This window comes from Lepidochelys kempii, chromosome 4 (assembly GCF_965140285.1).
Source record: "Lepidochelys kempii isolate rLepKem1 chromosome 4, rLepKem1.hap1, whole genome shotgun sequence".
Classification (NCBI taxonomy): domain Eukaryota; kingdom Metazoa; phylum Chordata; order Testudines; family Cheloniidae; genus Lepidochelys; species Lepidochelys kempii.
This window is the reverse complement of record NC_136383.1, coordinates 77,933,415-77,953,946: the sequence shown is the minus strand read 5'-3', so window position 1 is coordinate 77,953,946 and position 20,532 is coordinate 77,933,415. Positions and strand designations below refer to the sequence as shown.

Sequence of the window (20,532 nt, the reverse complement as noted above, 5' to 3'; positions counted from 1 at the left end):
ATAAGAGGAAATACAATTGGCTGGTTATTTCTCTTTTAGTTAAGTGTTTTCATTATAAATTCTACACTCTTTTAGGTCCCTAAATGGTTACCTGCTTTCCAGTGGCACATTACTGCCAAGGACCCAGCTGTCCTGCAGCTGGACCGACTCGGGTGTGGTTTGCAGCTCGGCGGGCAAAGCAGCCGGCGGGGCCGGACTCTGATTCCTCCTATTTGTCAATGAGTTTCTGTTAAGGGAGGTGATAGATGGATGATGCTGTGCTGAATGCTGCTTGTGAGAAGGTGGCAAAGGTTGCAGGGTCGACTGGCCTTGGTTATTTGGAGGTTGCTCTGGGAAGAAAGAAAATTGAAGTCTGTTATACATCACCCTGGCTTTTGCTACAACCAAAGCAGAATGAGAAACTGAATATAATCCCATCATCTAAAAATATATTTGCATATTATTCTATTAGAAGGCATTCAGTGACATTCTCTAAGAGCAAGTTTACCCTTGATACACAAAGTTCTAATTAATATACAACAGATGGGAAAATTGCTTTTGCTTTTAATTTGTTTCAGTTTTTTTATCCGATTTTATTAACACCTACAGAAAACAGCATCTGACAGATCCCCTAATGTGCCTTTAGATTTCAGCTTTTTTTAACAAACCAACCCTGAAATTAAATGGGTAATTTCAGCAGAACACAAAGGTTTTCGAAATGCATATAATCCCTGTAATTATTTAATGGAATATTTTTAAGCTTTATTTAACTGCAATAAATTATTACAAGCTAGTTGCTAAACAGCAGTAGACTACTCTAGTTTAGTGCATTTCAAATAAGGCAGATCTGCACTATGATCTGCTAATAGATGCTAAGTATTCTTTAGCAGAAGGTCACTCTGTGAAGCAGATGTTGCTTCATGGATATTTAACAGACTGAATCACATCTGATTACAACGTCAGAAGACTCATATACTTAATGACCGTTACATCCATTAGAACACACACAGAACAGATTTTCCAATTTCACACTATGTGGTATAACTACATTTTGGAGCAAGTCACAGGTGATCAGAGAGTCATGCCACCAAGACAGTGGTGGAAATATTTTGTTCCTAAACTAAAAGCACATAATAGCCATAGCTAATAAGTCAGAGGTCAGAAAGCAAGCTGTTTTATTTTTAATGATCTGGGGCTAAGGATGTGCCTGACAAAATTCACATAAAAAGGTGTCAGACTTAGGTAAGATCTAACTAGATGCTGAATGGATTTGGCTTCAACACATACACATTGTCAATCTTTGACTGAATGTAGTTCAATGTTTTTTAGGTAACATACTGACATGCTATTAATATAAATGTATGCATTAAATAGAATAACAGACCAGGGTTACATTTCCTTACATTGTGAACACAAGCAGTGATTCTTAAAATGATTAGGAATATGGCCTTCGGATGTGATTCTCTGTTTGCTGGAACTGAATATACAATCTGCAGTGACTTGAAAACCATACTGTAAAACCCACAATAAAGGGGTACAGAAATGAAAAAAAAATTCTACTTGAGAATAAAAACCAATTATTGCTGCACATTTCTGATAGTCTCTAATAATCCATATCATTGTAATTTAGCAACTAATAATTTCTCACCCTCATGAGCATTAGGGATAGAGCTGTTCGCTTAACACAGGAAAATAAAACTCTGCTTTTGCATATTCTTTTCTTTGAAGACCATTCCCATTTCCAGTGAAGGGGTTTGGTTAATTACTTTGCTGCCCGTGTTAAACTGAGTGTCTAAATTATAGTAAGGTTGAAATGTACCTTTTAGAGAGTGGCAGGGTTAAAACAGTCCATACAGTTTTGTTGAGTTTAAAAAACAAAACAAACAAAAACCTCTGCTAAATTCACAAGAAAAATTACCAATCAGGCTGCATACAATTAATCAGTTTAGTCTTTACCAACACCAATAGGTGTCATCACATATGACAAAAATCACTATGGAAGGTTTTAAGGCACATTTTAACAAGCCAGCTACAGGATAATTTAACAGGCTAAAGCTGGGAAAGATTTTGTTTTTAAGTCTATTTAAAATTTTATGTGATTTAGATTAGGAGCTAATTATCAACTGTCACAGAATTAACAATGGTGCATATATATATGATTACTAACACAACAGGGAGCCATACCACAAGTATATGAAAATAAATCCCATTCCTTTACTGGATAATCTAAAGTAATGTTTGTCTCGTAAACCACATCTTTCTTTCTTTCTCTACTCAGTTCAGTTGCTCTACTTGCCCTAATATTATCCCCCTCCTCTTGTGCAAAGTTCTTATGATTGATGCAAGAGCCTTTTCCTCTGCAGTTCCTATCAACTGAAACATTATTCTGGAACTTCTCCACCTCTTCAATTTGCCTTCTCATTTAAAATTTCAATTGAAAGCCATTTTCTCTTTGTCTGGCATTTTATTTTCATACCATAGAAAGCAGATCCAGCTCGCTCCTTCACGATTACAGAGAGCCCATTTGTAATACAAGTGATGTAGATCTGCTGTACGAGAGAGGGTTGGGTGTAAGGAAGATACAAAGCCTGCAGGATGGGGCTAGGATCCAAGATCTGCTATAGCACAGATCCTCCCAACATCCCACTCCCCCCACACCTAAACCCATGTGGCTGAATCATGGAATGCTACTTTGGCATTCTGAAGATAGCTACACAGATATACATAGATGTTGAAACTAGAAGTGTTACTAGGGTGAGTTTGTGTGTGTGTGTTTTTTGGGGGGGGTGAGAAAACCTGGATTTGTGCTGGAAATGGCCCAACTTGATTATCATACACATTGTAAGGAGAGTGATCACTTTAGATAAGCTATTACCAGCAGGAGAGTGGGGTGGGAGGAGGTATTGTTTCATGGTCTCTGTGTATATAATGTCTTCTGCAGTTTCCACAGTATGGAAGTGCCATTTTTTAAATATGAATATCATTATTGATTTTTTTCCTCCTAGGTTTAGCTTGCAAATTCCTTGAACCCACAACTCTTGTAACTGCCATAAAATCTGTAGCAGACATCTCAATCTTATTTCATTGATTTGCGAGGAAGATGTCAACATTATAAAAGTGGTGATTATGATGCCATAGTTAGGGTTGCATCATACCCCTATTTTCATGGATAAATAACTAAACAATAGTTTGCTTTTTATAGCATCTTCCACACAATATCAAAGTGCTTTACAAACAACTAAGCTTCCCAACATCACTGTGAAATAGCGTCATATTGCCATTCTGATTATATACATGGGGAACCTGAAGCACAGACAGGTTAAGTGATTGTCTGAGTGTTACATGGGAAATTTGTGTCCCAGCCAGATCTCCTGGCTGTCAGACCCACAATACCAGCCTTCCTCACCTTTCTATATTTAAGGGCCTGAAACAGGCAGAGGGATCCTCTGTGATTATTGGACCATGACATGGATATGGAGTTCTTGAGCTCTGCAGCCTTGAAGATTACTCCTGGTTCTGGAGAATGTAAAGAAAATACTTCCTCTACACCAGCCACAAATGTCAGAATACGCATTCTGCAGCTCCTCCCTTCAAAGCTGGCTCTTCATCTATGGCAATCAGCTTCTTGGGAAACAGGCATTCTAATGGAGGGAAGGGTTCTTCTCTCAGTTTTTGAAAAATCAGTGAGCATTTCTGACATGGCCTCAGCTAAACATATAGGCTCCATGATTGATAGCTCCATTTTGATGGTAAGTCAGGAAGAAGAGAATGGGATGATCCAGCATGAAGGCTATAAGTGGTACATTGATTGTGTTGAAAGGAGCAGATAAAGGACTCAATTATGCTCCTGGGCCTTACTGACACCAGAAAGTTGCAACAATCTAACTTAAAGTGGCTTTTAAACTGATTTAGTTAAACCTGTGCAAACCTCTGTCTGAACACACACATTCTGGTTTAAGAATGGTTTATTTTGTCTTAGCTTAAACAAATTCCTAATCAACTAAACTGCAATAAGCCAGGTTTACACAAAATAGACTGTCTGGACAGGGGTTTGCACAGATTTAACTAAATCTATTTAAAAATCACAAACTGTTCAACTTTCTTGTGTAGACTGTTACACCAGAGCAACCCCACTAAAGTAGTTATCTCATGGAGATGTTTTACATAGCTAATGCAAATTGGCCGTACAACAACCCATTGCAGTAGCGTTGCCCAAGTATAACAGAGATTTTAACCTTTGTGCAGCATTGACTGCATAAATCACTGTCAGATAAATGCACATCAGCCTCTGTATGAAACTGACAAATTCATATGAAATGGGATAGAAAACAGTCTAAACATAGTTTTACTCATTTTTCAAAACCTATTTCAATAGTTGTTTACCTGAGACACGAGCAGTGAAGTAAACGAGCCATTTCAATCCTGGAGGTAAATTATATGTATTCTGTAGCCAACCACAAAACCTCTCTCTCTTTTCTTTTTCAAAAACTAATTTACGTTTCATTTTATCATTTAATTGTTACTGAATTTCAATAGAATATGATGCAATAAAATGCATATGTGAAAGTGAAAAAAAGGAGGAGATCGGCAGACAGACAAAGTTATAAATTAGTTTATTATATAACATGTATGATAATTATTTAAAGCTTTGCAATTTTGGGTTTTAATTCAGAAAGAATGAGAAAAGTAGATAAAATATCTACAAAAGAAAGTAATTTGTTATGCATTTCATAGGATATCCATTCAATAACAGTTAAACTTCTGAGACCTAACTGCTAGCCACTCATCTCAGGAAAAACTTATCTTTTCATTTGATAAGTATTAGGCTTATTTGGTAATGTTTAATTAATGTTAAAGAAAATAAAGCTATCACGATGACCATGAAAATACAAACACAAGTGTTGTGAATATGAAAGGTGTTAGATGCATACAGTTTTTAAAACAAAGAAAGATTTCTTTCAGAATTAACAATTTAGGAGTAGGCAGTGTAGTTGTAACCATGTTGATCCCAGGATATTAGAGAGACGAGGGGAGTTAATATCTTTTATTGGACCCAACTGGTGTCTCTCTCACCAACAGAAGTTGGTCCAATTAAAGCTATTACTTCATCCACGTTTTCTCTCAATTTAGGAGTAGATTGTCAAGGATTCTCCACCAGGAGGAAGTCTTCCCAGGGAATCCTGATGTGGTGACATCATAAGATGAATATCAGTATCCATTAGAAGTAAATAACTAGAGTGGACTATATGCCAAAGAGAATTGGTAATGTGCAACAGAATCCTCAATTTCCAGGTCACCGGTTGGAATCCTGTCCATGTGATCAGGTAATTTCCATGCTAGCGATCAAGTAATTTGCTAGCGATCAAGTAATTTCCATGTGAACTTGATTGATTGCCTAGGTAAAATAAGTTGATGGATTCAAAACATTAGTTAATTGACTAGTGGCCATATCACCCAAATCACTATTTCTGTAACTGGCAGCCAGGTTGGTGGTCTTGGCAAACATGGCTGAATGAGCCAATAGGCTCAACTACTCATGGAACCTCAGAGGTATTCTAGTCCTCCAGGTCAGGGTTGAAACAGGCTGTCGGCACTACTACTGCCTGTACCTTATCTGGTCTGCAGATAAATAAAACAATTCAGTCCACAGAGCTATTGATCTGGCAGCACCTTTCACAAGTACTAAATGAATTTAATTAATTAAAACAAAAAGAAAAAAAATCATGGGTTTGATTTTTGAATGCTCTTTATAGGAAAAAATCTATTTAAATGTTCTTTCACATCAATAACAACGCCCATTCTTTAAATTAACTGTTGAGTCCGTGAACTATTACGTTGGGGTTTTGTTCAGATCCCCGTGGTTTTCATTTCTTTACTAGTCTGTTGCTACTAGCAATAGCAGCAATACAATATATCTTGTAATTTGTTAAACTTGTGATTGCGAAGATGTTTATTGGATTATTTTTGTTAATTTTAAAATTGGCTTTGCCATACCTTCTACTTTTAAGTACATTCTCTTGAAATACACATTGACACGGGTCAGTCTGCGCAACTCCTTTCTGATTATCTGCACAATCTAAAAAGGGCTTAATCACATTTCAACCTTCCGGATAAATGCACTTGACCAATTGGTGGATATAAAACAATCTATTACCTTAACCACTGCTGGATATACAGACTGTAACTGAATTAACCCACTGGCTGCTGCTCTCTTCTTGGGGAACTTGCTGTTGTGTTAGCTGTGTGCTGATGGGGAAGCAGACAAGTGCACTTTGATCACAGTACACCCCTCTCTCTCTCTCTCTCTCACAGTAATATAAAAAGGGGAAAAATCATACACGTATCTTGATCAAAGTGTGCCAATATTTGCCTCCTCATCAGCACACTGACTACAAGTTGATACGCCATCAAACCATTTGGGAGTGAGGAACAACCAGTGAATTTATCTGCAGACTATACATAGAAGTATTTTATTGCCTTGTTTATAAGTGTAAAGTCATAAAAGGGAAAAATAAAAATATTCTTATTCACACCAAACAGTTTTCTTCTTAAACTGAAAAATTATTTTATGCTTTAAAAAAACATGTTTTTCCTTCTTACTAGGCATATTAATACAAAACTTTGAGTAATTCATTCATTTTCCTTCTTTAAAAGCAAGACAGGCCCATTCAACTGCAGAAAAACCCAGACAGGCCACAGGGTGTGTATGAGTGTGTATGTGGGGTGGGGAGTGGAGGAATGGCAGAAAGAGAACAAACGTGAGGGCAAGCTAATAGGATGACAGTAGTCTCAAAAGTGTGAACTCCGGGGCCTCAGTGTATAAGGAACAGCTCTTTGCGTGTGTTGAGCATTTGCTGTCTGGGGAAGTTGTCCTTTGTGGGAAGTCTTGTTTCACATTAGTGGCGTGGCTCTGTGTGTGGGTATATCTATACAGCACATAAAGGTGTGATTGTAGTGCAGGTAGGCATACTAACACTACCTTAAATCTAATTTGTACAGGTAACATTAGCAGAAAAGACATAGCAGAATGGGCTTCTGTATGGGCTAACCGCCCCAGTACAAGCCCACTGGGGACTCTGAGTATGTCTCTGGTTGCAAGTCTGCACTGAAGTTCCTGCTGCCATTAGCTGAGTGAACAACTAATAATGGAAGGGTTGTTTCTTTTGGGGGGAGGGGGGGGACTTGGGAGGGATCTTTGCCCTTTTCTCTAGCAGTAGGAACACTAGGAAGAGAAAACGACAATAACTACTGAGGCAGCACTAGAAGTGACCCAAGGAGGTGAGGAGACAAAGAAGATGGTCAGATGCAGAAGCCCTGGAATGCACAGCATCCTTTAGTGGATATCTGATGGAAGCTACTTATATAAGAAATGTCACCTGATAGAGCTCATGACAGGGAAGATCCAAGGATTAGAGATGCAATTCGAGACAATGATGGTATTCAGATGGGAATTTGAAGTGATAATGCAGAATAGGAGAGAGGTGGTGGTACACACAACTCAAGATTTACTGACACCTGCCAAACAAAAGAACCTGGAGGGCAGACTGTCAGAAGGAGAGGGTGACCCTGGAAGAATGTGATCATGAGGACAAGATGGACAAAAAGACTGGATAGTAGAGATTAAATTGAGTTGAGTAACAGGTTTGCTATACTGGGGAATGAGGAGGAGAAACAGGTAGAAGGTGGCATGGTAAGGAAGAAAAGAAAGGAAGCCATCCCCTGCAGAAGTGAAAGATGATGGAGATAGCCAAAGAAAGAGAAAAGAATAATTAAATTCATGGAGGGAAATGAAAAAGAGGATGTAATAAAACATGGGTTTACCAAAGGTAGATCATGTCAGATTAACCTAATATCCTTCTTTTAAAAGGAAACGTATATTTTTTAGATCACAGAAATGCAGTTAATCTAATATACTGGAATTCAGTAAAGCATTTGATATGGTACCACATGGAAAATTATTAGATTAATTAGAGAAGATGGGATTAATTAATAAGAATTGTGAGGTGGGTAAGGGACTGTAGAGAGGTTATTAGTTGAGTTTCTCAAAGATCTATCTTAAGACCGATCTTATTTAATATTTTTATTAATGACCTCATCACAAAAGGCAGGAGTGTGCTAATGAAATTTATTGCTAACACAAAGTTGGGAGGCATTGTGAATACAGAGAAGAATTGGAATATTATATAGGAAGAACTATATGACCTTTAATATTTATTCCTGGGAGAATTCTGTGCCAAAAAATAAAAATTCTGCACACAATATTTTAAAATTCTGTAAAATTCTGCATATTTTATTTGTCAAAATAACACAATATAATCATGACAGTTTAAATTATTTTGGTAATTTATTATGAAATATCTGTCAGCAAGTATGGCTGAAATAATACAGACCCCCCCCCCCCTCCACAAAAACGGATTCTGGTAATTTTTTTTGACAAATAGATTCCTTACTAGGCATATTAATACAGAATTTTGAGTAATTCGTTTAAATTACAATACAGAACTGTATTTCCTGCACCCGTCGGAAGCAGTGCAAAGGCTTGTGACTGTCAGGGGTAATGGAGGAGCTGAGGGAGAGGAAAGGAGATGGGAGTGAACCTGAAGGGTTGTTGGGTGTGAGTGTGTGTTTGAAAAAAACAGATTGACAGAGCCAGAAGAGTACCCAAAAGTCACCTACTACTCACTCTCACAGATCTTGGGAGACAGACCAGTCCTCGCTTACAGACAGCCCCCCAACCTGAAGCAAATATTCTCCAGCAACCACACACCAAAAACACTAACCCAGGAACCTATCCTTGCAACAAAGCCCGATGCCAACTGTGCCCACATATCTATTCAGGGGACACCTTCATAGGGCCTAACAACATTAGCCACACTATCAGGGGCTCGTTCACCTGCACAACTACCAATGTGATCTATGCCATCATGCGCCAGCAATGCTCCTCTGCCATGTACATTGGCCAAACTGGACGTCTCTATGCAAAAGAATAAATGGACACAAATCTGACATCAGGAATCATAACATTCAAAAACAGGTAGAAGAACACTTCAACCCCTCTGGCCACTCAGTAACAGAATTAAAGGTGGCAATTTTGCAGCAGAAAAGCTTCAAAAACAGACTCCAACAAGAAACTCCTGAGTTTGAATTAATATGCAAACTAGATACCATTAACTTGGGTTTGAATAGAGACTGGGAGTGGCTGGGTCATTACACATATTGAATCTATTTCCCCATGTTAAGTATCTTCACCCTTCTTGTCAACTGTCTAAATGGGCCATCTTGATTATTACTACAAACATTTTTTTCTCCTGCTGATAATAGCACATCTTAATTAATTAGCCTCTTACTCCACCTTTTCATGTTCTCTGTATGTATATATATCTCTTCTTACTATATGTTCCATTCTATGCATCTGATGAAGTGGGCTGTAGCCCACGAAAGCTTATGCTCAAATAAATTTGTTAGTCTCTACGGTACCACAAGTACTCCTGTTCTTTTTGGTGGAAGAAGTATGGAACAGGTTTTTTTTTTGTGGGGGGGAAGGGCCAGGACTGTTCGGGAGTTGTGGAGCTTCCTCCATGCAGACTCTGGCTGATCCCAAGCCTCTCTCATTCAGTCAGGCACATCTTCCCTTGTCCCCGAACCCCCCCCATCCCCATGTGTCCCTGCAGCCCCCCCCTTCCCTGTTTCCACATGGCCATGCACCCCCCCTGCTCCCATTCAGCCCCCGGCTCAATGCTGGTACCCCACTAGCTATTCTGAACCCCAATCTATGATCCCCCAGGAGCCCCAAGTGCCCACTCTATCCTAGCCTGGCTCCATGGGCCAGGTGCTGTGATGAATTTCTCCTCCTGGGGGAATTCTGTGCCACTGCACGCACACAGATAATTTTTTCCCCCTACAGAAAATATATTCTGCCCCAGAAGTGCTTCAGTTCCGCCTTTTGCCCACCAGAGGCTGCTGTGGCACCAGAACAGCCTGCTGCTTTCATGCTGTTGGCTGTTCTGGCACCACAGTGGCCTTTGGTGGGCGAAAGGCAGAACTGCAGCACTTCTGAGGCAGAATGCATTTTCTGCAGAAAAAAATAAAATTTTGTGGGACGCATGAATTCTGTGCATGTGCATTGGCGCAGAATTCCCCCAGGAGTAAATATTGGAGTAAAAGAAATGGATGAAACTTAATATTACATAGTGTAAGGTCATGCACTTAGGGTCTACTAATAAGAATTTGTGCTATAAACTGGGAGATCATCAGATGGAAGCAACAGACAAGAGAAACCTGGGTGTGTTGGTGAATCACAGGGTGACTACAAGCCTCCAATGTGATCCAGTTGCAAAAAACGCAAATGAAATTAATTCAAACTGGTACACTTGCAGAGAAGTGCTACTGGGATGATCAGGGAAATGGAAGGCCTATCTTATGAGAGGAGACTAAAAGAGCTTGGGTTGTTTAGTTTGGCAAAACAAAGGCTGAGGGGGATATGATTACTTTCCATAAAAGTTAGGGGGAGAACACCAGAGAGGGTGAAGAGCTATTTAAGACTAAGGACAATGTTGGCACAAGAACAAATGAGTTTAAACTACCCATAACAAATTCAGACTCAACATTAGAAGGTTTCTAACCATCAAAGGAGTGATATGCTGGAACAGCCTCCCAATAGTGAGGGGAAACAATTTAATTAGTTTTAAGAGAAAGCTGGACAAATATATGATGTGATTGTACGGCAGGGTTATGGACAGGGCTCATCAGCCTTGAGGGTCCCTTCTGGTTTATGTCTGATGTTCCTCAAATCTCCCACTACAGGGCTTCAGCTGGTCACATGCAGGGGGACTGGAAGGGATCACCCACAATGTATTCTCTAAGTGTTTTTGTTTCTTTTTGTCTCCTTCTGAGGCATCAGGGATGGTCATGACTGAAGATGGGACACTGGATAGGTCAGTGGACTTGGGCTAGTGGGTCTTTGCTAAGCGCTCTATAAATAGCTGTGTAGACAGTTTTTGAAGTTGCAGATTGGGGCTGGAGCTCAGGCTCTGAAACCTAGGAGGTGGGCTTGAACGTCAGAGCCCAAGCTGCAACTTCAAAGCACTGTCTACACAGCTATTTATAGAGCGCGTCACATGAACCCTGCTAACCCAAGTCTGTTGAGCTCAGCTTGGAGGCTCATTGCTGTGGGCTGCGCAGACTTATCACACTGTAACAAAAAGTCAAGGAGGAGTTGTTTTTTGTGAAGGATTTCTGTCCCAAACTGAGGAGAGCTGTTCTTCATTTGGGAGGAAGAGGGCTTCCTGTGACCTTTAAGCTCAACATCCCTGGTTTTGCTGTTTCTGAAAAGATGGCCAGAGCTACACACTAACAGCCCTTCGCCCCCCCCCGCTACATAAACACACACATAAAAATGTCTCAAAAGTTGCTTGTAGCTGAACTTGAAATCATGGGTGACTTCAACCTGGGGAACGTTTTTGCTGGACATCTCATGTGGCCAATAACAAAACTTCCTCAGGTTTCAGAGTTTTAAAAATTAATAGATAATAATTTCGTAACACAAAGGCCTGCATCCAATGTGGAGTAACTCAATATTGGATTTCATTCTGATGAGCAGAAAGAAGTTCATTGCTGACCTAAAAATTAGCAGTTGTTTAGGTACCAGTGATCTTGATCACGTGCACTTCGTGAAAACAAACCAACCAGTAATACGTATATTTGGAACTTTAAAAGGTCTCATTTTCCAAAGTTTAAAGTAACTGTTCGCACAACTGACTGGGAACATAAATGCAAAGTGGGAAGCATTAGCAAATACTGGGAATTATTCAAGGATCACCTACTGGATCCATAATTCCAAAAAACATGACAAAACTTACGATTGGCAAGAAGCCATTCTTGTTAAAAGGAGACATAGAAATGGAGATAAAACACTATAAACGGGGAAGTAGATGGCAACTGATAAAAGAAGCTAAAGTAATCAATGAAATATCAATAGCCAACAGAATTAAAGACAATAATAAAGCATTTTAAAATATATTAAGAACAAAGAAAGCTCTGTGTCAGATATATGTCCATAGCTAGATATAGATGCTAAAATTGTAACTGGAGGCAGAAAAGGCAGAAACGTTCAATAGATATTTCTGTTCTGTATTTGGAACAAAGCAGGAGGAAGCATCTATTCTATATGATCCTGTGAACATTTTGATTAATAAACTTGCATTGCGTAGAAGTTTGAATTTTTTATATTTAAAGTTAAAGGGAACTAATAGGACATACATTAGATGAACAAAAAACCTGATTCATGGGTAGACCTCAAAATGTAGTTGTTAATGAGGAGGGGCCATCTCTATCAGACATCCCTAGGGAATAGTTCTTGGCTATTTAATATTTTTACAATGACCAAGACAACGATATAAAAATTGATGTTGGTAACATTTACAGAAGATACAAAAATAGGTGGGGGAAGTAAATAATGAGGACAGATTACTTTTACAAAGTGACGTGAACACTCTGATTAACTGATCTCAATTCAACAAAATACCTATCATACTTTGTACTCCCCATCAGACAGTCTATATCCATTTGTTGTCTCATGTCCTATACTTAGCTTGTAAGCTCTTTGGGCAGGAAGTGTAATTTTGCTCTGTGTACAACATCTAGCACAATCGTCCCCGACCTTGAATGAAGCTCTGACGTACTATGATAATACAATTAATGATAAACAACAACACTAAAAAGGGAAATATCAGGTAGAAATAGGCAAGTGGTCCTCTCTGGGTACCTAGGATACTGTGATGTTTAAGGAGCTCAGCTTATTCATGTTATCAAAGCGAAAGCTAAGAGTTCACTTGAGCACTGTGTATAGGTACTTACACATGAAACAAATATCAGACAGTGGGGACGTTCTCAACTTTGCTAACAAGGGCATAACAAGATCACTAGCTGCAAGTCGAAGTTAAACAAATTCAACATTAAAAGAAGACACAATTTCCTAGCTGTGAGTGTAATTAAACATTGGAACAACTTATCAGAGGAGCCAGCAGACTCAGTATAGCTTGTAGTCTTTAAAATGACATTAGCAGTTTCTAAAATATATGCTTTAATCCAGGTTCTCAGAGAAACTATGAGCCTTTGTGTACAGGGTCTTTTAGGGGGGAGGGATAGCTCAGGGGTTTGAGCATTGGCCTGCTAAACCCAGGGTTGAGAGTTCAATCCTTGAGGGGGCCATTTAGGGATCTGGGGCCAAAAATGGGGATTGGTCCTGCTTTGAGCAGGGAGTTGGACTAAGATGACTTCCTGAGGTCCCTTCCAACTCTGATATGCTATGCTATGCGAGAGGGTCAGTCTCGAGCCGTTCTTCCCCTTCTTTCATGTGTCATGGGAATAATATGATCATCTGTATACCCTCCACATGCTCAAAATGCTTGCACATATGCATTAAGATAATGATTGCAATCAAATCTCAGGGTCTCAAACAATCGCCTACGGGGGTCACAAAGGAATTCCCTCAACTCCTCAAAGCACAAGTGGCCACATGTATTCTTGGTTTATTTTTTTCGCCTTTCTCTGAGAGAGTGTCTTCACAGCAGTTACCTTGAATTATAACTCAAGTGTTACTCTTAACCCCACTCCTGTCTGCACACAAAAATCTCTAATTTATGTTAAAGTGGTGCTTTAAGATAGAGTTAGCTGTCCTGTCAGGAAAGGTGGAGTGGGTGGTCTGAAACTTGAGCCATGCTGCTGCTCCAGATAATAATGCAGTGACAATGCAACAGCTCAAATTACAACAACTCTTCATCAGCTAATCCAAACATTCTGTGCTGCCTATCAAGTCATTGTGACAGGTTTCAGAGTAACAGCCGTGTTAGTCTGTATTCGCAATAAGAAAAGGAGGACTTGTGGCACCTTAGAGACTAACAAATTTATTTGAGCATAAGCTTTCGTGAGCCACTGCTCACTTCATCGGATGCATTCGGTGGAAAAAACAGTGGGGAGATTTATATACACAGAGAACATGAAACAGTGGTGTTACCATACACACTGTAAAGAGAGTGATCACTTAAGGTGAGCTATTATCAGCAGGAGAGCGCGGGGGAGGGGATGTCCACATATCTATTCAGGGGACATCACCATAGGGCCTAATCACATCAGCCACAATATTAGAGGCTCGTTCACCTGCACATCTACCAATGTGATATATACCATCTTGTGCCAGCAATGCCCCTCTACCATGTACATTGGTCAAACTGGACAGTCTCTACGTAAAAGAATAAATGGACATAAATCAGACGTCAAGAATTATAACATTCAAAAACCAGTTGGAGAACACTTCAGTCTCTCTGGTCACTCGATTACAGACCTAAAAGTGGCAATACTTCAACAAAAAAAAACTTCAAAAACAGACTCCAATGAGAGACTGCTGAATTGGAATTAATTTGCAAACTGGATACAATTAACTTAGGCTTGAATAGAGACTGGGAGTGGATGGGTCATTACACAAAGTAAAACTATTACACCATGTTTATCCCCCACCCCTCTGACCCCCCACCGTTCCTCAGACGTTCTTGTCAACTGCTGGAAATGGCCCACCTTGATTATCTCTACAAAAAGCTTCCTCCCCCTCCCCGCTCTTCTGCTGATAATAGCTCACCTTAAGTGATCACTGTCTTTACAGTGTGTATAGTAACACCCATTGTTTCATGTTCTTGGTGTATATAAATCTCCCCACTGTTTTTTCCACCAAATGCATCCGATGAAGTGAGCTGTAGCTCACGAAAGCTTATGGTCAAATAAATTTGTTAGTCTCTAAGGTGCCACAAGTACTCCTTTTCTTCAAGTCATTGTGTAACTCTAGTGTTGTTTTGCAGACAGCTCAAGTGTAGCAACTCAAGACAAATAACTGAAGAGAACTGTTACAGTGAAGACAAGCTCTATAGCATCAGAGATTGGCCACAGCTGGAGACAGGACTCAACACAAAATGGACTAGTGCTCCAAGCTGGGACAGAGAATCCTCTTTCTTAGATGCCCAGTTGGTGGGTCTTGCCGACATGCTCAGGGTCAAACTGATTGCCAGATTTAGGGTTTGGATGTTATTTTCCTCCAGATCAGATTAGCAGGAACCTTGGAAGTTTGTCTTCCTCTGTAGCAAGGGGTGAGGATCCCCTGCCAAGATCATCTGGGCATATTCCACCTAATGAATTCCCTCCCACTGCAGAACCTCAGGAACAAGTGCACTTCAGTCTCTCATGTTCTCTGCCTGTGGCACACAATAGTTTAAACTAAGGTGATCTAATGATCCCTTCTGGCCTGAAATCTATTAAATCTAGTTAATTACCAAAAGAAAAAGTTAGAAGTGGTTTCAAATGAACCACCTGTATTGAAATCCATTAACTTCTGTGATTACATTTTCCTGTTACATAAAATTAGGGCTGTCAAGCGATTAAAAAAATTAATTGTGCGATTAATCGCACAGTTAAACAATAATGGAATACCTTTATTTAAATATTTTTGATGTTTTCTACATTTTCCAATACATTGATTTCAATTACAACACAGAATACAAAGTGCACAATGCTCACTTTCCATTTATTTTTAATACAAATATTTGCACTGTAAAAAACAAAAGAAATAATATTTTTCAATTCACCCAATACAAGTACAGTAGTGCAATCTTTTTATCATGAAAGTTGAACTTACAAATAAAACAATGTAAATCTTTAGAGCCTACAAGTCCACTAAGTCCTACTTCAGACAGTCGCTCAGACAACAAGCTTGGTTACATTTGCAGGAGATAATGGTACCCGCTTCTTGTTTACAATGTCACCTGTAAGTGAGAACAGGCATTTGCGGGGGCACTGTTGTAACCGGCATCGCAAGATATTTATGTGCCAGATATCCTAAAGATTCATATGTCCCTTCATGCTTCAACCACCATTCCAGAGGATATGCATCCATGCTGATGACGGGTTCTGATCGATAATGATCCAAAGCAGAGTGGACCGATGCATGTTCAATTTCATCATCAGAGTCAGATGCCACCAGCAGAAGATTGATTTCTGGTTGTTCAGGTTCTGTAGTTTCTGTATCAGAGTGTTGCTGTTTTAAGACTTCTGAAAGCATGCTCCACAGCTCGTCCCTCTCAGATTTTAGATGGCACCTCAGATTCTTAAACCTTGGGTCGAGATTTCTATTTTTAGAAATCTCACATTGGTACCTTCTTTGCGTTTTGTCAAATCTGCACTGACAGTGTTCGTAAATCAAACAACATGTGTTGGGTCATCGTCCGAGACTGCTATAACATGAAATACATGGCAGAATGTGGGTAAAACAGAGCAGGGAACATACAATTCTGCCCCAAGGAGTTCAGTCACAAATTTAATTAACACACTTTTTTTTTTTAACAAACATCATCAGCATGGAAGCATGTCCTCCGGAATGGTGGCTGAAGCACGAAGGGGCATCCGAATGTTTAGCTTATCTTTCACAGAAATACCTTGCAACGCCGGCTACAAAAGTGCCATGCGAATGCCTGTTCTCACTTTCAGGTGACATTGTAAATAAGAAGCAGGCAGCAGTATCTCCCACAAACATAAACAAACTGGTTTGTCTTAGCAATTCGCAAAATAAGAAGTAGGACTGAGTGGACTTGTAGGCTCTAAAGTTTTGCATTGTTTTATTTTTGAGCGCAGTTATGTAACAAAAAAAATCTACATTTTCACGATACAGTTTGTACTACAGTACTTGTATGAGGTGAACTGAAAAATACTATTTTGTTTATCATATTTACAGTGCAAATATTTGTAATTATTAAATATTATATTAAATAATATAAATATAAAATAATACTTTGTATTCTATGTTGTAATAGAAATAATTATATTTGAAAATGTAGAAAAACAGCCAAAATATTTAATAAATTTCAATTGGTTTTCTATTATTAACAGTGCAATTAATTGCAATTAATTTTTTTAATTAGTTAATTTTTTGAGTTAATCACGAGTTAACTGCGATTAATCGACAGCCCTACATAAAATGAATTTCTTTCCTTTGTAGTTTGTGTGAGTGACCCACAAAAACAATAAAGGAAACTGATTCACTAACTACTTATACCAAGAAACGGTGAAACTTCTTTTAGCTAAACTAATTTTATATATATGACAACAGTATATGATAAAATTCTGAAGTGCTGTTTTTAAGCTGAGGTGCCCCTTTAACTTTTGAATTTCCTGGATTTTGTCCCTTTATTCAATAGTTTGGGGTTTTTTTTGCCAAAATACAAATGGTGATGTATCTGCATGTGTGTAGATAAATATAATAATCCAGTCACCAATAAGGGCCTAAATGCCTTATAATTGCATTTTACAGCTTACAAGGGCAACTATAAACATAATTATCTTTGGAAAAGGTTTTCTAATATTTTTACACTCAAATTTTATAGAGTTCTTTATTATTTCTATTACCATACCATTTAGAAGCACTAGTTATGAATCAGGACCCCATTGTGCTAGGTGCTGTGCAAACAAGGAACAGAAGGCTGGTCCCTGCCCCCCAAAAGCTTACTATCTAAGTATAAGACAAGAGGCAACAGACACATATATACAGGTGAGTACAAGAAAACAGACAGACAATACTTGTCAGCATGACAGGCTGTGGTCTCAGCAGACCTGCAGTCTAACCATTGAAAGTATTTTGTAGGCATCATGGCAAAGGAGAGCTTTGAGGAAAGTTTTGGAAGACAAAAATGAGTTTGTTTTGTGGATTATTTTCAGGGAGTTCCACCCAAGCAGAAGGGTCAGCAAGGGAGAAAGCACAATGCTTTTTTGAATATGTCTGATTGGAGGCAGGAGTTGCCTTCTCAATATCAAATTGGATTTTAAAAAGATGTTTTAAATGCAGAACTTTTATCAATAGCATTTTTAAAAGAAAAACTAGAAAGCTATATACCATCCAAAACATGTGAATTTGTAAAGATGAATGAAATAACTTTATGTTTTATGGCATTTCTTTGAACATCTGATTAAGATAAATGACTTTAGTTCATAATTCTTCAATGTCATGTTGTCATAGTTCCCATCACCAAGATGTTTTAAAGGCTTTCGATTAATATTGCATGCCAGAACTGAAATTACATCCTTTGTCGTTTAGTTCTTAATGGTGCAAGTGATATCTATCAAGTAGTGTTTTATGAAGCGTGTGTGATTTTTATCACAGGCTGTTTTCACAAATCTTTTTCAGGTTTCAGAAAGACAGTTCAGGGTTCATAATAAATATGCCCTATGGTTTAGAATCATGCTAATTCTCAAATCTACAATGAAACTTAGATTCATCTATGTTTATTAAAAAAAACAAGCAGCTCCCTAATTTGACTGTTTAATCTCATCTTAATATATCATATTATATGTCAAAATAAATTATCTTAAACCCTGCAATTGTGTATCTGAACTACATCTTTAAAGAACACAAAATCTGGACTCTTGGTACAAAATTATTACACACTATATTCACTGTGTGACAGCAGTTGCTCACCAAACATTATAATGTGGCTTGTGATTGCCCTAATTTTTAATGTGGAGGTGATGCACACACACAAGTCTCAGCATATAATATTTCATCTTGATCCTAGTGTGATGGAATCTGTAGTCTGTGACCCAATCTCTGTAAAACAAGATGCAGATGGCTGATATTGCCACTATTCATGCAAATTAGGCACCAATAGGGCAAGCTACAAATGGGCTCTTCAGATTGGCCATTTCTGGGTAATTCTTGCTGCTAACTGAGGCCACAGAAGGATATTAAACATTAAACTTTAGGGGACAACATATACTGAACAGATTCCTCAAATACACTCTTGTCCCTGGGCACATAGAACTCTCCTTAAAACTACAAGCCATAAGGCAAATACATTGCAGGGAGAAATACTGCTCACTGTAACGAGGGCAAGTATTACTCTCACAGATGGTGGGGAATGGAAAAAGAAAAGGATTTACTTAAGGGTTCATTAAACGTTGTTTCCACTTCGTGTTGTTCACTGTGGAAACTGAACCAGCTCACTTTTAAAACATTTTTTCCATTAGTTGGAATCGATTCTTGAAGCATTCCAACACATCCACATTTAGCCAGCAACAGCTTCTTTAACCCCTTGTACCCAAATGTAGTGTGCACTCAGGGTAATGTCAGTTAAATGCAGCTCTGTCCATTTCAGTGTAGCGGGATGATATATACTCTCTTGTCCATAGGACCATACAAGAGCTACTTTACTGGCTGAAGATAAATCATCCATAAAGCATGGAAGGGATGATAGAGCTAAGGCCAGTACAAACTCACCTGACCCAAAGGAAAATAGACAATGCCCTTCCCATTCATGGGGCAGACATATGAAGTGGAAAAATAAACAGATAGCTTCCAGATTTAGGATTGATCTGACCATGAGCTGTGGTGACACCAATTCAGCAGACAGCCTTCCTACAAGTGGTCTCTGCAGGCCATGAAGAATTTAAGCAGAAGGATAAAACAAAAAAAGGACAGAAACAGCAACCAAAATAAATTGAAATTTAATTTGTTGTGGTAGTAAATAGGGATTCTCCTAAAACAAAGAACAAACAAACCCCACTGATGTGCTATGTGTAATATTGACCCTGACTTTGGTTTATGCAGGCAAATCACAATCATATAACAACTTTTTATAGAGAATCTTAATAGGGAATGAATGTGTGGATCCAGATTACATTCAAGCTTTTCTAGACCTGCTGCTCACAAACCAGGAAGAATTAGTGGGGGAAGCAAAAGTGGATGGGAATCTGGGAGGCAGTGACCATGAGTTGGTTGAGTTCAGGATCCTGACACAGGGAAGAAAGGTAAGGAGCAGGATACGGACTCTGGACTTCAGGAAAGCAGACTTCGACTCCCTCAGGGAACGGATGGGTAGGATCCCCTGGGGGACTAACATGAAGGGGAAAGGAGTCCAGGAGAGCTGGCTGTATTTCAAGGAATCCCTGTTGAAGTTACAGGGACAAATCATCCCGATGTGTCGAAAGAATAGTAAATATGGCAGGCGACCAGCTTGGCTTAAAGGTGAAATCCTAGCGGATCTTAAACATAAAAAAGAAGCTTACAAGAAGTGGAAGGTTGGACATATGACCAGGGAAGAGTATAAAAATATTGCTCGGGCATGTAGGAATGAAATCAGGAGGGCCAAATCGCACCTCGAGCTGCAGCTAGCAAGAGAGGTCAAGAGTAACAAGAAGGGTTTCTTCAGGTATGTTGGCAACAAGAAAAAAGCCAAGGAAAGTGTGGGCCCCTTAATGAATGAGGGAGGCAACCTAGTGACAGAGGATGTGGAAAAAGCTAATGTACTCAATGCTTTTTTTGCCTCTGTCTTCACTAACAAGGTCAGCTCCCAGACTGCTGCGCTGGGCATCACAAAATGGGGAAGAGATGGCCAGCCCTCTGTGGAGATAGAGGTGGTTAGGGACTATTTAGAAAAGCTGGACGTGCACAAGTCCATGGGGCCGGACGAGTTGCATCCGAGAGTGCTAAAGGAATTGGCGGCTGTGATTGCAGAGCCATTGGCC

At 39.1% G+C, this 20,532-nt stretch overlaps 1 protein-coding gene across 23 annotated transcripts in view; it reads right to left on the bottom strand.

The window, feature by feature from the left end:
- The window catches only part of TENM3 (teneurin transmembrane protein 3), a 2,191,633-nt gene that overhangs the window by 197,210 nt on the left and 1,973,891 nt on the right, over nt 1-20,532 (bottom strand). For all 23 annotated transcript variants that reach the window (XM_073341694.1, XM_073341703.1, XM_073341702.1 and 20 more), the window contains one exon: nt 92-329. In XM_073341694.1, the coding sequence (XP_073197795.1) occupies nt 92-329 (238 nt within the window). The remainder of the gene's footprint in view (nt 1-91; nt 330-20,532) is intronic.